General features: G+C 39.7%; 2 protein-coding genes across 3 annotated transcripts; one reads left to right on the top strand and one right to left on the bottom strand.

The window, feature by feature from the left end:
* Window positions 1-276: 276 nt before the first annotated feature.
* On the top strand, window positions 277-9927 carry axdnd1 (axonemal dynein light chain domain containing 1). Of its 2 annotated transcripts, XM_034081715.1 has the most exons (26): window positions 277-321; window positions 420-490; window positions 1033-1163; window positions 1240-1343; window positions 1751-1844; window positions 2342-2427; window positions 2539-2595; window positions 2764-2872; window positions 3028-3149; window positions 3384-3524; window positions 3683-3787; window positions 4037-4157; window positions 4362-4463; window positions 4601-4749; window positions 4908-4977; window positions 5229-5463; window positions 5780-5996; window positions 6576-6669; window positions 6926-7116; window positions 7306-7396; window positions 7658-7792; window positions 8310-8342; window positions 8669-8770; window positions 8887-8975; window positions 9452-9591; window positions 9724-9927. In XM_034081715.1, exons 2-26 carry the CDS (start codon window positions 421-423, stop codon window positions 9837-9839), a joined length of 2904 nt encoding a protein of 967 aa, XP_033937606.1. In that variant the 5' UTR covers window positions 277-321; window position 420; the 3' UTR covers window positions 9840-9927. The 2 variants fall into 2 exon arrangements, with proteins under 2 accessions (XP_033937606.1, XP_033937607.1); XM_034081716.1 differs by having other exon boundaries at window positions 282-490; window positions 1036-1163.
* A 569-nt stretch (window positions 9928-10496) lies between these two features.
* On the bottom strand, window positions 10497-14312 carry nphs2 (NPHS2 stomatin family member, podocin). Its single transcript, XM_034081825.2, has 7 exons — window positions 13674-14312; window positions 13354-13457; window positions 12810-12882; window positions 12486-12568; window positions 11718-11977; window positions 11173-11251; window positions 10497-10793 (listed from the first exon to the last, which is right to left on the bottom strand). The coding sequence occupies exons 1-7, from the start codon at window positions 13993-13995 to the stop codon at window positions 10596-10598; spliced, it is 1119 nt and encodes a 372-aa protein (XP_033937716.1). The 5' UTR covers window positions 13996-14312; the 3' UTR covers window positions 10497-10595.
* Between the last annotated feature and the right edge of the window lie 354 nt (window positions 14313-14666).

Genomic DNA, 14666 nt, shown 5'->3' with positions numbered 1-14666 from the left:
TCTATCTGCAGCCAGAGGAGAGAAGAGTGCGCAGGGACCGTCTACTACAAAGTGCTACATAGAAAAACACACAACACAACATTCAATAACTTCCCTGACAGTTGAGTGCTACCGTAACCACTTCACACGTATTGCAAAGGAATACGCTTTTCAAAATTATTCATGTTGGTGATTTAATTCGGTTTTCCATTAAAGAACGTGTTACAAAACAATGTTTTTCTCCCAAACATAAATTAAATATGAACGAGCTTCTGTGTCCCCCGGATAGCGGTGGGCGTTCCCATGGCAACGCGACCAGGAAGTTGAACCTCAGGGGAGAGAGTAGGACGATTTCTTCCCTTTTTTGAGAAATAATGCGACGTTTTCGTCTTCATGGCTTTGTCAAAAACCTCTTTGTAACATCTCCACGGTGATTTCAGGATGTCTGCGTCCATGAGAGCCAGCTCAGCGCCGGGGTCATCGAGGCAGGTGCAGCCGCTGGACAGCACAGGTGACGTTAGCGATAAACAAACAAACAAACAAACAAACAAACAAACAAACAAACAAACATTAGCTTAAGCTAGGAATCATTACCTCATACTGACTCACATCACCTCACACATGCACTACGTACTAAGTATTCAAAACATTTAGTAAAGTGTCCTACTGCACTGTAAAAATACTCACAAAAATAAACACCCACATTTTAAACTTTACAAAGGTAAAAGTAGGATGCAAATAAGCAAAATGTAGCCTACTTTAAGTATCAAAAGTAAATGTAGGCCTATTCATGTTAAAATGTACAAGAATTTCTAGGAAAAGATAAGTACCTTATAATTGGTACATAGATGTGTCAATGTTCTGAGTTACATTCTACAACTGCAGTCAACAACAGCAAACACACTTTTGCATTGATGATTCAGTTCTCACTGCTAGCTATGTGTTTATTTGTTATTGCATTCACTTTACCATCCCCTCACACCAAGGTCAGACTCTAGGTTATTCACCTACTGGTTTGTCTGAGTTGCTGTGAACTGAATTGTCAACTCCCAGCAGAGAGAAGGAAGACACAACCACTTCCCGTTGACAGCCACATCATCCCAGATGAGCTGCTGGTCAGCCTCACCTCCACGGTCTGCAGCAGGAGCACGCCGGGGCACACTGCGCACAATCGCCACTGCAAGGTATTCAACCCCGATTTATATCTAAGAGGGAGTTTTTTAGTCTGGCAGTTCACATCTAAGATGACCTTGTATACAGGGCTGTGGAATCAGACGACCAGATGCAGTCTGGCATCACCCGCTGGGACGCAAGAAATACAAATTCTTTCTGGAACAGCCAACATCACTCACTGGAGCCGGCAGGTCAGCTACACGAAACCACACATATTAACTAACCACACTTACTAACCACACACATTATGTTGGTTGTTGCAACTATATGAAGTCCCTCCCAAATATCTAATTTTAAATAAATGTCTGTGGTGTTTTGTCATCTAGTAAAAACATGTTAAGTGTTAACTGATTAGGTATTAATGAAAGCAACATATGTATATTTATTCTCGAGACTAACTTAGGACAGTGATAATACAAACTAAGCTTGGCTTTACATAAATGGACATAGCAAAGTTAATGTTATGTTATGTCTGAAGTTAGTTCTTTTAAATGAGGTAAATCAGTGATCTATATAGAATCATGTCAATAGTGGGTGTCTCAAAGAGTCTCACATTTTGCCTGTGTGTAATTTTAATTTTTCTATTGTATTCATACAGGGATATTTCCTTCCTGTGTGATACTATGGTAGCCCATAGGAAGACAACACCCCTGCCACCCCTGACAGAGAGGAGTGCCAATGGAGACACACAGGTCAGTTACCTCAGCTGACCTACAGTATTTCTACTTTCTGTAATTGTTACACTTTTTGGCAAACAAAAAGAAGGACCTGAGAATGTGACTTAATTTCCCTTTTCAATTTATCACCCCTAGTATAACATATATAGACTAATATAGTTTTACACAATTACAAGCAGTGCTATTTAACATAACAAAATCAAGTGATCAAATCAAAGTGATAAATACACACAAAAAGCCCAAATTAACAACCACAATGTTACTCCATTCAGATACCATGCAGATTCAAATTACAGCATGTCCATACTGTGAGATAAGTGTGATTTTAGTTTTAAAGTTTAGAGAGAACTTTACACATTTTCCATATTATATAGCAGAATATCTCAAATTCTCTGATTTACAATAATAGTACTGATTTTAAATTCACAATTATTACAATTAATTTATACACTTATGGAATATGTTCTCAGTATACAGTTTTAGGTTACAATAATGGTCACTCTGTCTTTCAGAACTACAGTATCTCAGAAAGTGTAATCCCAGAAGAATATCACATTGTGAAAAACAAAGGGCTTCGGAGCCTGGAGTTCTTTGAGGAGTGAGTCTCCTTTACGATGTCCATCCACTTCATTCATGTTCATTGTAAAATCCTCTTGTTATTATATTAATTAATATTTTCTTTCATCTCATCTTTGCTTCTCTTCCTCAGTGCGTTCACAGTACAGCTGCAGGATGATGAGCAGAAGCTGCGGGTCTTCCCTTCGCTGTGAGTTCCCTTTACAGATTAGCTTTAGTGAAGTAGTAATCACCACGCAATTTGAGGAGTAAGTTATGGTACAGCTTAATAGTAGGTAAATTATAGTACTGCTTACCTTTAAGTAGGAATAGTGCTGGCAAAAAACAAGATATGTGTGTGTGTGTTGGGTGTATCCAGGAGGCCCAGCGGCAGACTGGAAGTGGTCCAGCTGACGCGGATGATGGATGACATGCTGAAGAAGGCAGGAGTGGATCAGCAGAGTGAGGAGCTGACAGAGCTCTCACAGGTAGGCAGACGGACAAGCAGAGAGTACACAGGCTGCTGACACCAGTTCTGTGCATTTATGTTGTTGTGTTTTCATTTTGTTAAGTTTGTAAAGTTTTTATGGAAAATGAATGTACTGGAATACATATTGGAAACAGTGCAATGACATGTCTGCAGATGGAGGGTTTGCTGGAGCTGGTGCAGGTTGAGCAGAACATCTACAACATTGTTTTCCATGAACTGATAAGGCAGGTCAGCGTGGGCTGTGCGGAGAGAGGACAGCTGCTAGCAAAACTCAGGTAAGCATCCTATTAATAAAGATTAATAAATAAAACTATATGAGCCTTAAAATCATACTATAGAAATATGGATGTAAATAAGGAATCAAAAGATGAAACACAAATCTGCAAATGTATTATCCCCATGTTATCACAACTCAAAACGTATTTTGAGAAATTTCACATTTTCAAAAAATATTTTTCTATGACCCTAGGAAGCCTTTTTCCCTACAGCTCTTTTGTTTTTGTGTCCAGACAGCGCTACCAGACGCTGCTCCAGCGAATCCCCAGTCGTCTGAAGGCTCTGCACACTGAGGCTGTGGCACAGCGGGCTCTGGACCGCCGGCTCACTGAAGAAATCCACCGCATCAAGAGATCCATCCAGCAGCTCAACGCGTACGTAGGCCTGCAGGGCCATGATGATTTAAATAACTCTGTGATTATTTTACAAAATAAATAATAAAATGTAAATAATAGCACTCAAAACTACTTGTAAAAATAAGATATGTTTTAGGGCACATTTTTATGTTTATGGATGTGCAATTCCTTCACAGGGAACTGTCTAGAATCAGAGACCATGATGACTCCGTTTCCCAGCAGGCAGAGTGTGCTCACCAACAGCTGGCTGGAGCGCTTGAGCAGACTAATATCAACTCAGAGTTAGTCCCACTGAACTAGTGTTCATTCAGTCAAAGACACTTTTTCGTCACGTTGATTCATTCCAAAATTCTATTCCAAAATATTATTTTTCTAATAAAATAGTGATTATATTCACGCAACAGTAATTTGTGCATTGTAAAAAAAAATGCAAAACACTACAGTAAATAGAAATACTACAGAAGCATTACTCAATACTCATACATGTCTTGGATACCAGACCCTTTAAATGGTCCATGTGCCCTTCTCAGTGTGGTTCAGGGTTACCATGAGCTGTACGACCTGCAGAGGGGTCGCCTGGAGGCTCAGCTGCTCCAGATGATGGAGGAGAGGGACTGCTGGAGCCAGATCACATTCTGCCTGGCCCTCAAGGTGTGTGAGCCATTATCTAGTTTTTATTTGAATTGGACTCATGTACTTTTATGCTGATTTAAAAAAATAGGTTAACTGACTTTGTTTGCAGAATCACAAGCAATATAATCATTATTGGACTCTCATTTTATATTCACATATGGCCCATTTGCTGCTCACTACAATGTATGGATGGTAAGGATTCATTTGTTCTGTGCTCTGCAGGTGATCAGTGTGAAGAAGCTGCAGCTGATCAGTCGGCTGCATATCATGGAGCAGAGCTGGTTTAAGACGGCAGAGCACTGCAGCCTCAACATTGCTTTGAAGGTAACAATGCACTTCCTATTTCTTAACACATAGTATATGGCTCATGCCAAAAACACCTAGTGGCCCTGATGACTCTTCAGAAATATCCCTGGTGTTTCAATTACACTCTGATTGTATTGGTGACCATCCCTCTGTAGGACACAGAGGACATGAATGCCATCATGAAGCTCAGTGACTACTGGAAAGAGCAGCTCACTGTGTTTATGTCCCAGCTGAAGAACACTGAGCATGCTCAGTGTGAACGGATCAGTGCCATCCAGCAAGGCATTGCTAAGTGTCTGGACAAGTAAGGACAAGCAGAGATCATACCCCACCTGTTAAGAAATAAAGATTTTCTGGAAAACATTTATTATTATTGTTATTTTATCAGCAAAGCCACTGACAGCAATTATTGGAGGAGGAGATTGATATGCATTCTAATTTACTATTTTTTTCTCTTTCAAGGTTCCCTGACCTGCAATATGAAAAAGCTTCTTTGGAAAAGATTCATGCTGATGTGAAGCAGTGGGCAATTGTAAATTCACACTTACTTCCTCTGTCTGACATTTTTTACCATGTTCATTGATTTTAACTGATGTGTTAAACAATTGGCTTGGTATTCAAATAGTCTTTCGACCAGGAAAAGGTAGTGTATTTTTTGTAAAGGGTAAACAGTTGGTTGCCATTTTGGCTGTGTTGAAATTATGATCGTACAGTATTACAATGTAATATATATGTATTCTTTTGTTGTCGTAAAATACCCCTGTGTTTTCTGTTTCTCTGCAGCTGTTGTCTCTCCAGTGTGACTGCTACCAAGGTGAGAAGCTGCTCTGCTGCCAGCAGACACTGGGAGAGCTTGGCAGTGTGCAGGAAAGATGGCTGACTATGAGCCTTGAGCTGCTCAGAAGACACCTTTCTCCTGATGGGGAACCCAGTGAAGGCCAACAGGCCCTAAGAGAGCTTGACAGGGTCCTGTCAGAGCTCCTCAAACAGCTGGACAGTCGAGTCAGTGGAGAGAGTGGTGAGGGCTGAGAGTTAGACACATATCTTAAAAATATTAATTGAGATAGAAACTGGATTTTTTTTTAGGCTAACAGACAGGTAAGTATAGACTCCTTTAGTTTTTGCTTGGCTACATTTGAAATATCTGTACTGCTGACAGCTGCATATTCAGGACCTTGGGAAGTGTCACAATGTGTGCTCTGAACAGCAATAGTCACGGATACTTTATTCCATCCGTCTCTTTTTTTGTAATGTATTAATGAGTCTTATTGTGGTATAGTCCTTTTAGAAATGGACTCAATGTTTGGAAACTGATTACAGCAACACTGTTTCAGGGATCCATGGACAGATGATGTCACTGCTCGGGTTTATGGAGTCCCGGATTTCCAAACTCGGTGTCCTGATTGGCCGGTCAGAAATGATGTCTGCCTCTGATTGGCAGAAGCTGGAAAGTTCACTGGGAAGTTGGCAGAGTTTGACCAAAAAAATATTTCAAAACGTCCTCAGTATACAGACAGAGAACGAAAAGGACAAAAACGAGCCGGACATATAGTAAGTTTGGTCCAAACTATGGATTTCATTAAGAGGCAGATGCATTTTTTTTTTACCATTTTATAGAAAGGTTTGTTAAGCTAAATGCAATGTTTGTTAAGCTAAATGCAATGTAATGTAATGACTATCATAAAACTATAGTTTGTTCTTTAGCACAAGAAACGTGGTATTCTGTAAACATTTTTGAATCAAATGTCTTTAAACATTTGCTCATATACTGGTCTGATAACACCCTAACAATATCATGAATTCCTCAGACAATCTTAACGCATAACTTTTGTTGCTTGTGATACAATGGATTGGAATTTCAAAGAGCAGATAGATAGAAATTCAAACATTTTGGATATGGAGTTCTGATATTTGCTTTTCTTCTGTGTGTGTGTGTGTGTGTGTGTGTGTGTGTGTGTGTGTGTGTGTGTGTGTGTGTGTGTGTGTGTGTGTGTGTGTGTGTGTGTGTGTGTGTGTGTGTGTGTGTGTGTGTGTGTGTGTGTGTGTGTGTGTGTGTGTGTGTGTGTGTGTGTGTGTGTGTGTGTGTGTGTGTGTGTGTGTGTGTGTCCTATGTTTGTTTGTTTCAAACAGTACAGAGACAGAACATGTTTTAGACAAAGTAAAGGAGTTCATAATCAGCGTGTCCAACTTCGCTGATGGTGAGAACCACAGAATCAGTGAAGAGGTCAGTGTAAACCACATTTTGTCAACACTATCAATATCACATACATGCATTTCCATCAGCTCCATGAATATGATACTCTCATATTAAACACGCAAATATCCAAATCAACAAAAGCTTAAAATGTAGTTTCTCAGCTACTCATTTAGATGACCAAAAGTACTAGATAGACTACATTAAGAGGTATTTGATGAATGAGTTTGTTTGCTGTATGATACAATGTGCTTCTCTTGAGTTTGAGTGTTTCCCCTCCCAACAGGTTCATTCTATTCACCTGGCTCAGACCCGCTGGATGTTGGATTTCATGCTCCTCATGGTACCTGACCACAGCGAGGACCACAGCCAAGAACAGGAACATCATTACATTACAACCATCTCACTACAGACACTGGTAGAGGATGCCAAGACGCTGGCTGAGAAACTAGACGTTTCTTCTGCATATATCAGCAGGTACAATAAGTATTAACAATAAGTGCTCAGTATTAATGTAAACTTTACCTTCTTGCACAAGTGTTAAACAGAATATTACTTCAGAGAAGAGTTACCTAAAGGGTCAACGCTATAAAGCTATTCAAAGTACTATTAAAGTTGGATATTCTCCAGGATTTCTCATTAGGAAATCTTTTTTTTGTACTCTAGCTCCTGCAAGCTTATTCTTGAGGAACAGACTCTGCAGAACCCACACAGAGTTGACGGTGACAATGAGATGAGCGAGTGCAGAAAGCTACAGGTAAAATAAGTAATGTTTCAGAATTAAATAAATGGCAAAGAAAAGATGGCAATATGATAACTTTGTGTTTTTATATTTCACAATTAGTTACTGCCTCAGGGTGACAAATTACAGAAATCAAGAATGCAACCTTTTTTCCGTCAAAGACTGAACAGCAGCTATTTTTCACAAATGTTGTGTTCAAACATTATAAAACTCCAGAAGAGGGAGCCATACTGAGCAAATGTACATCTGTAATGTGTGTTGTCACATCTGCCTCAGAGGGAGTGCACTGATTGGGTGGAGACCTGCAGAACCCTGCTCTCAAGATTGACAGGCGGTCCTGTGGAGCTTCTGGCTGACCCCGCCTCCAGCAGCAATGTCCCGCTCTCTCCAGCTGACAGCACAGAGAGTCTGGTGAGGAGTCAGTTAAATACAACCCACAGGAATAGACCTACATTGTTGTGATGAATTATTGAAAATTAATGTGGCAGTTTTTGATTGTTCTAGAGTAGGTCATCTTTTTATTGTTGGAGAAATAACTTGAAAGCATGGTGTCAGGTGACTGACAATAATTCTGATACTACAGTGAAGTAGGTGCAGAGGAAAGTTTCTATTGATCAAGTATCAGATTTGACTGGATTCAAGTTTTGGTGTTGATATCAGCTACCCAATTAAATTGTGTTACTTACACACAAAGTTTGAGATCACGACATTTTTAGAGAAGTGTAACGATTGAGAGAGAAATTAAAGCGTTTGTGTGTGTTTGTGTGTGTGTGTGTGCGTGTGTGTGCGACCAGCACTTTCGTTTCTATTTATTGTGTACCATGTATTGTGATTTCTTATTATGATAATGTGAAGCATATAAGGTTACAAAATGATGATGTGTCATGTTGATAATGATGGCCGTGAGGGTATTCTTGTGTCTCCGTAGTGCACTGCTGAAGGACAGGATGAACAACAAGAGGTTTGTCAGGTGTTCATATAGTTTCCATAAAGAGTATTAAGATGGCTAGACTGCACATTAGTGATATTTTAAAGAAAGAAATGTGATTTAGAGAAAGAGGATCCAAGGTTTGTATGGAACAGGGAAATTATAAATGTATGGTGCATTTTGAGTATTTTAAGTGGATGTTATGTTGAAGAAAGAACAAAACAATTGAATAAACTCTCGATGAATGTATGAATTTGTATTAATGTGCCTCATTGAAGAAATACAACTTTACATTTATTGTACAGTTGTATTGGACCTACTTGTTAGAAATGAGCAATGTTGTTGTTGTTGTCCTGCAGGGGGAGCTAACGGTGTGTGAGAGCCCAGTGGTGAAACTGATCAACTATGATGGAAACATTACACAAAGAAAGCTGGGAGAGAGCAGTGTCCAGCTGAATGGGGTCAGTGCATTTAATCACACAGTATTCAATGTTAGTGCAATGCCTTTTTCATTACAGAAGTGAACAACCTACGTTTGTGTCTCTCTGACATCCGTCTGTCTGTCTCTGTCTGTCAGACTGAGTTGGTTGTGTCTCCAACAACAGATGAATCCAAGAAAGCTTTTAGTGATCTGACCACAGTGGGATTACTGCAGCAGGAAATACAGTAAGTTAACTTTCTTATAGTTGAATCGAACACATGTATTTGAGGGGAAATGTGTTTATTTCTATTGTTATGATATCCCTCATAGTCAATATTTTCTTCATGACTGCCCCAAAAAAGGGACAATGACTATATCAATAAATATACAATTTGTCCACGTTTTGTTTTAAACACTCGCTGATTTTTGAGTCATACAGAATTTAATGAAAAACTATACCATTTAGAATGAGCAGCATTTGCCAACATGGCTTAACAAACATGCTTTTGTATTGCCTCTCATAAAGAGTCAAAAGAGATTTTGCAGACTTGGAGTTAATTAGACAAAAGCCAATCGTAAGTAGTTCTGAAATATTTAAGCATTGTGGAAACAAGTTTATTCACCTAGGTTTCAGTGGTTGTTCAGAAATAGAAAGGACCTCTATTGACTTGTGAATGTCTGCAAGACAACCAGGTTATGTTTCTCTCCATGTGTTTGTAAGGGATTCAGAGCTGAGGGTCCAGAATGCAGAGCAGCGAGCCCTGAAGGCTGAGGAAGCCCTGCAGGCAGCGCTGGAGAAGACTAAGCACCTGGAGAGACAACTGCAGGGCCGGTCCAGTCTGGAGCCAACAAGTACAGAAGGTACTGACTAAACAAAAACATTTATCTTGTAATTGGACATTCTGTAAATCAAAATGAAAGATTTTCTGTCTGAGATTTTGTAATACAGCGTTTAATCTCAAAAGGTGGTAACGGTCTTTGATTGTGTTGCAGAGAAAAAGAAAACACCACCACCTACTCCAATACCAATAAAAACCCCAGCTCCTCCAAAGGAAACTGCAGTTGAAGCCAAACCATCAAGCAGCCCCAAAAAGACCAAGAAACGGTGATTTGAATAAGATCAGGACATGTCACAACGTTATATGTATGTCCAGTAAATGTCTAGTGAACTATTTTAAAAAATCACTTAAAGAGTTTTACGTTTCTTTGTTTATTACAAGAGTTAACACTCCATCAAAATCACATCCATGTAAACCAGTAAAGGAAAGCCACAGAGGGTATTATGACTTTTGGTGCATATTAACAGCACATTTACTGTCTCACAAGTTTACAAATTATTGTAGCACATACAAGAAAAGACAAAAAGCATCACTCATCAGCACTAGCATCAAAGCTAAGATATATCAAGTATCAGGAGATTGTCCTATATTCAGACTGCTTGCTGTTGTATGATAATTAATATCGTCATATTACCATTTATCTAATGGTTTGCTGTGGTTGTGTCTTTGACACCAACTAAGGGAAAAATAGGTTTTGTTTTCTTAAAAAGAATAAAGTGTCTGCAGACATACAATCTAAAAAAGTAAAGTTTTCTGTGGCTTTTATTATAAATATGTGGAAATTGTGAAATTAATAAACAAATCCAGTTCACACTAGATGCTATCACACCCTTCAGCACTCACGCTCACCAGTGTAAACCAATCAAATCTCAAAGCACTCAGGATTGATTGATTATAAACTAATATTTTTAAATTGTACTTAAACAAACAATGATTTGTTGTAAAGGTTACCTTCTTTAAAATAATGAAGAATACCTCTGGAAACCCATCCATGAGGTAACAATTATTGGCTCGCATTGCGATCGTTCACATCATTGGCGAGTCTGTATCTGTCGTCCCACCCTCTCCTTCTACAGCTGGGGGAGGAGGTGGGGGTAGGGATGAGAGGTCAGGGGTCACGCTGAGGAGATCGGGGGGGATTGGAAGGACCAGGGCTGGTTGGAGCAGACGGAGGGAAGCCCTGAACCCCTCCCAGGCATCTCTCTCCCCTTCTGCTGCTTTCACCTGGTGGAGGGAAGTATACTGCTGTTGGAAACATGCTAGCTTTACGAATGCACAAATGGTCTCTCTGGCCGAGGTAAACATCAGTTGGAAGGCTAAACCAAGGCCAAGCTCTGGGCTGAAAAAACATTACAAGATGATTTAAGATGAAAATTGAAAACATGTTGCATTGAATGTGTTGCAAGGTATTGATCAGAAAGAATCAGAAAGGTATTATGATTCTGATTCTGGACAGAGATAATAAGTATTTTATACTACCATTAGGTAATTTTGATCATTTGTTTTTTGTGGGAACCATACAATCCATTAACATTAAAAAAAAATTGTAATATAAAACAATAAACATACAACTTAAAAAAGCTGGCATACAGTGGTTACTCACTCTGACCTGGTGTTGTCTCTTGGCCTCGGCCTCGGCAGCCAGACTCTGCTGTAACTCCACAGGAAAACTGAGCTCGTCTCTGACAGAAAATCAAACACAAGCCTGGTCAGCAGGAAAATCACAGTACACCACAAATCACTACATTCATCCTTGCTGTTTACCAGGAAAAATCAAAGCTTTCAGAGGAACAGACTTTGCACACAATACTTTATGCTATTTTTGACAGTTGATAACCTTTCTGTTTTAATAATAATATATTTTATTTATCAATCGCTTTATCAAGTGCTCAAAGACACATATCTTTTGGACTGACAGGTCATCATTCTATTTTCATATATTCAAGTGTTCAACATAAATGGTCACCCAGTGTAGGAGGCGCAGCAAAACCTCACTCTACCCCCACAGTCAAATGTAGACCAACTGTCATTGCTTCCTTATGTGCTTTGCGATTTTTTAATTTCTTCCAGTGGAATTCCCCAGCTGAGACAGATCCAGCCGAGGAAGGTTAATTAGAAATACATTATATTTTGTATCTTCAGTCTTACATGTCTGCTCTCTCCACCCTGATGCCCCAGCGGCAAGCAACAGAGTCAACCGCTGCCTGTATCTGCTGTCCGATCCTCCTCCTGTGCAGCAGGATGTGGCTGAACGTGTGTTGGGCGAGGATGTCTCTGACCATGGCCTGGACCAGAGTCTGCAGCACTGTGGTCAGACTGGACAGGGCCGTGCTGCACAGAGCCACGTTCTCTATCTGGTAATAACACACTGCGCTCAGCTCGGGCCTCACCAAGTCCTTCGTCACCACCTGGGTAAAGACATACGCGAATTAAGTAGCCTAATCCAATTAAAGCCTTGTCACTGTCTGTTTAATTGGTTTAGCAGGGGGCCGCTTCCTTTACTCATCATCCGAAAAGGTTAAGAAACACTGTGAGAAAGATAAAACTTCTGGAAGACGCGTTAGGGAAAGATATTGGCTGATAAAATGTCCAGCCTTATAAAATACGTTAAATCTCTTTGTGGACTTTGAAAAATGTACTGTATGCTCAGGGAAAGCAACATTAATATACAAAACACATAATTAATTACCATATTTAATTCATTTTCCTTTATTTAAAAATGTTGTGCTTAATGTGAATATGTCAGTTTTTCAGTATTGAACCCTGGAACACTCAAAAATTATATAATAATAATATGAATACAATGTAATGCAATTATTAATAAAATGGGGGGTGTGTGTGTGTGTGTCTACAGAAGGTCCAGTTGTGATAGACACGGTTCGCCACTGCAGTTTTGGTTTGTTTGTGGTTATTTACCGTGTGAGGAGGAACCTTGAGCATTTGTAGTCGGATATCAACTTTGTAACACACATCAAGGAGTGGGAGGTAGAAAAGAAGGCCTGAAAATAGAAGTAAGATGGGTTTCATCTCAGGACAGATTTATATTTTAAATATATATATATTGAATAATATAATTCATTTTATTATGACTTTGACAAAAACTTTAGAACTGACTGTATGGGGTCAAAGCTTTACATTATTTGACTTTATGATCACTAGCCATCCAAAACGCACAGTAATTAAATCCACAGAAATATCAGCCAACTGTTTTGCATTAAACACTCAGTAGTTGGTGAGAACCTGGTCCTCTGGGTCTTCCTCGCAGGAGGTGACCCAGTCTGAAGATCACAGCTCTCTCATGCTCCCTCACTACCTGTCAATCAAAATGACAGACATGAGTCAGTCCATGTGAAGGGGAGACAGTCATGGCTGCAGTGTTCTGCTCAAATACCACAGCTGTTAGTGGTCCAAGTGTCAATAAGGCCAGCTTTTATGCAAGGCTTTTGTACAATAACATACAGTCAGAATGTGACAGTACATAGATACATTGTTTTTGCGTGAGTAGTAAACACATTGGATTAGAAATAAGAAATATATATGACGTGAAGGTGCTGACTTCCGCAATTCCCGATATTAACTAATTTGTCCAAATATTTTACTTCCTGTCAAAGTGAAAAAGGTTAAAACAACATTAATCCTCAGACTAAACTTTAACGATAACATTATCACACTTTAATATCTCCATCACAAACTGCATCTGCCCAGTTGTTAATCCTTGAATATTTTCTATGTAGATTATTATGTGGTGTTTTTTTGTAGGTCTGTGGTGTGGTGTAGTTCCTACTTTGACACAGAACCAAATGGAAATGGGGAGGACGAGCAGAACCAGAGCAAAGATGAAGACCATCAGCATCCACTCAAACACTCCCAGGTTTTTGCGCTTCAGACCTGCAAAGATCCACACTACTTGTTATGGAGCATTTCCAACCAGATACTCAGATTAAACATATTTAAGAGTCATTTTCCAATTTTTTGAGTCTGATTTGTCTAATAAATGCTGGAATAGAAGTGGAATTAACTAATTGAATTTATTTATATCATTACTATCTTAAATATCTCCAGAACAACAAGCTGGGAACAACTTTTCTTCATGCTTTGACTTACCGTCCTCCTGCTCTGCTGCCTCCAGGAGCCCCAGGTTGTCCTCCTTGACCTCCTCCTCTCTCACGCTGTCTATGTCCACCACAGTGGAACTCACCTTCACTTCTGTCTCCTGCTCCACCTTCACCTCATTGGTCTCTGTCTGTTTCTCCTTTTTATGTCTCTCTTTTCTCACCGAAGACGCTTCCGGGACCCGTCCTGCCTTCGATAGCCTTTGTCTGTGACTTCTGGGAGGCACAGAGGCTCCGCTGTCCCTCTCCTTCCTGGGTGTCATTCTAGATCTCGGTGGGAGACCGGGGTGGACATGATCAGAAGACTTATCCATACTGGCTGTGCAGTTAAAAGCATATGAGTGATGTCTGTTGGGGTGCTTCAGCTATATGGGTTAGTGGACGGTTTCCTTTTGTAGAGAAAGCAGAAAGCAAGGAGAAATGTTTTGATTTGTTCTGCTGTGAGTTCTTCCTCAGACTTAAGGTCTGTGAGATGAGTCAGTGCGGCTGTCGTCCACTGTCAGAATACATGTGAGATAAATTAGGCTTGACTGTTTGAATGTGGGAGTAGCACAGCAGTGGGAGTGCCACTTACCACCCTCTCCATTGTGGTGATAAGTTGTACCCTGTACCTTAGCCAATACAATTTAAATCGAAAGAAAACAAAACACTTCTGTATGTAACACTTAGAAAGGTTTGGCTTATTTGAATCCAATGCAGAAGCACTAAGAATGGCAAGGCCTATTGAAAGCTGAAGTACTTGAAAGATTCTTGCTATTTTAAGTTTGTGTCATCATGATTGCTCTTATTATAAGTTATTTTGGATAAAAATGCAATGGAATGTAAACAGGATTTTTAAGTACACATCATCCATTGAACAACCAGAAATTATCTTGCACGCTTTCCCAGACTGAAAATGGCATTATCATGCATTAAGCAAATCAATATTCCAGATGTGTTTTTATAGTTATTATTTAAAGCAAAGCTGTTACAGCTTGGGAGCCCT

This window comes from Pseudochaenichthys georgianus, chromosome 4, assembly GCF_902827115.2.
Source record: "Pseudochaenichthys georgianus chromosome 4, fPseGeo1.2, whole genome shotgun sequence".
Taxonomy (NCBI): domain Eukaryota; kingdom Metazoa; phylum Chordata; class Actinopteri; order Perciformes; family Channichthyidae; genus Pseudochaenichthys; species Pseudochaenichthys georgianus.
This window is presented reverse-complemented; position numbering and strand designations above follow the sequence as displayed.

Coding starts and splice junctions, on each gene's coding strand:
- axdnd1 (XM_034081715.1), top strand. CDS start 421: ATGTCTGCGTCCATGAGAGCCAGCTCAGCGCCGGGGTCATCGAGGCAG. Junction 3,525..3,682: donor TCCATCCAGCAGCTCAACGC/GTACGTAGGCCT, acceptor ATTCCTTCACAG/GGAACTGTCTAGAATCAGAG. Junction 4,750..4,907: donor ATTGCTAAGTGTCTGGACAA/GTAAGGACAAGC, acceptor TTCTCTTTCAAG/GTTCCCTGACCTGCAATATG.
- nphs2 (XM_034081825.2), bottom strand. CDS start 13,995: ATGGATAAGTCTTCTGATCATGTCCACCCCGGTCTCCCACCGAGATCT. Junction 12,569..12,809: donor AGGAAGACCCAGAGGACCAG/GTTCTCACCAAC, acceptor TTCTATTTTCAG/GCCTTCTTTTCTACCTCCCA. Junction 10,794..11,172: donor AGAGACAACACCAGGTCAGA/GTGAGTAACCAC, acceptor TCCCTCCACCAG/GTGAAAGCAGCAGAAGGGGA.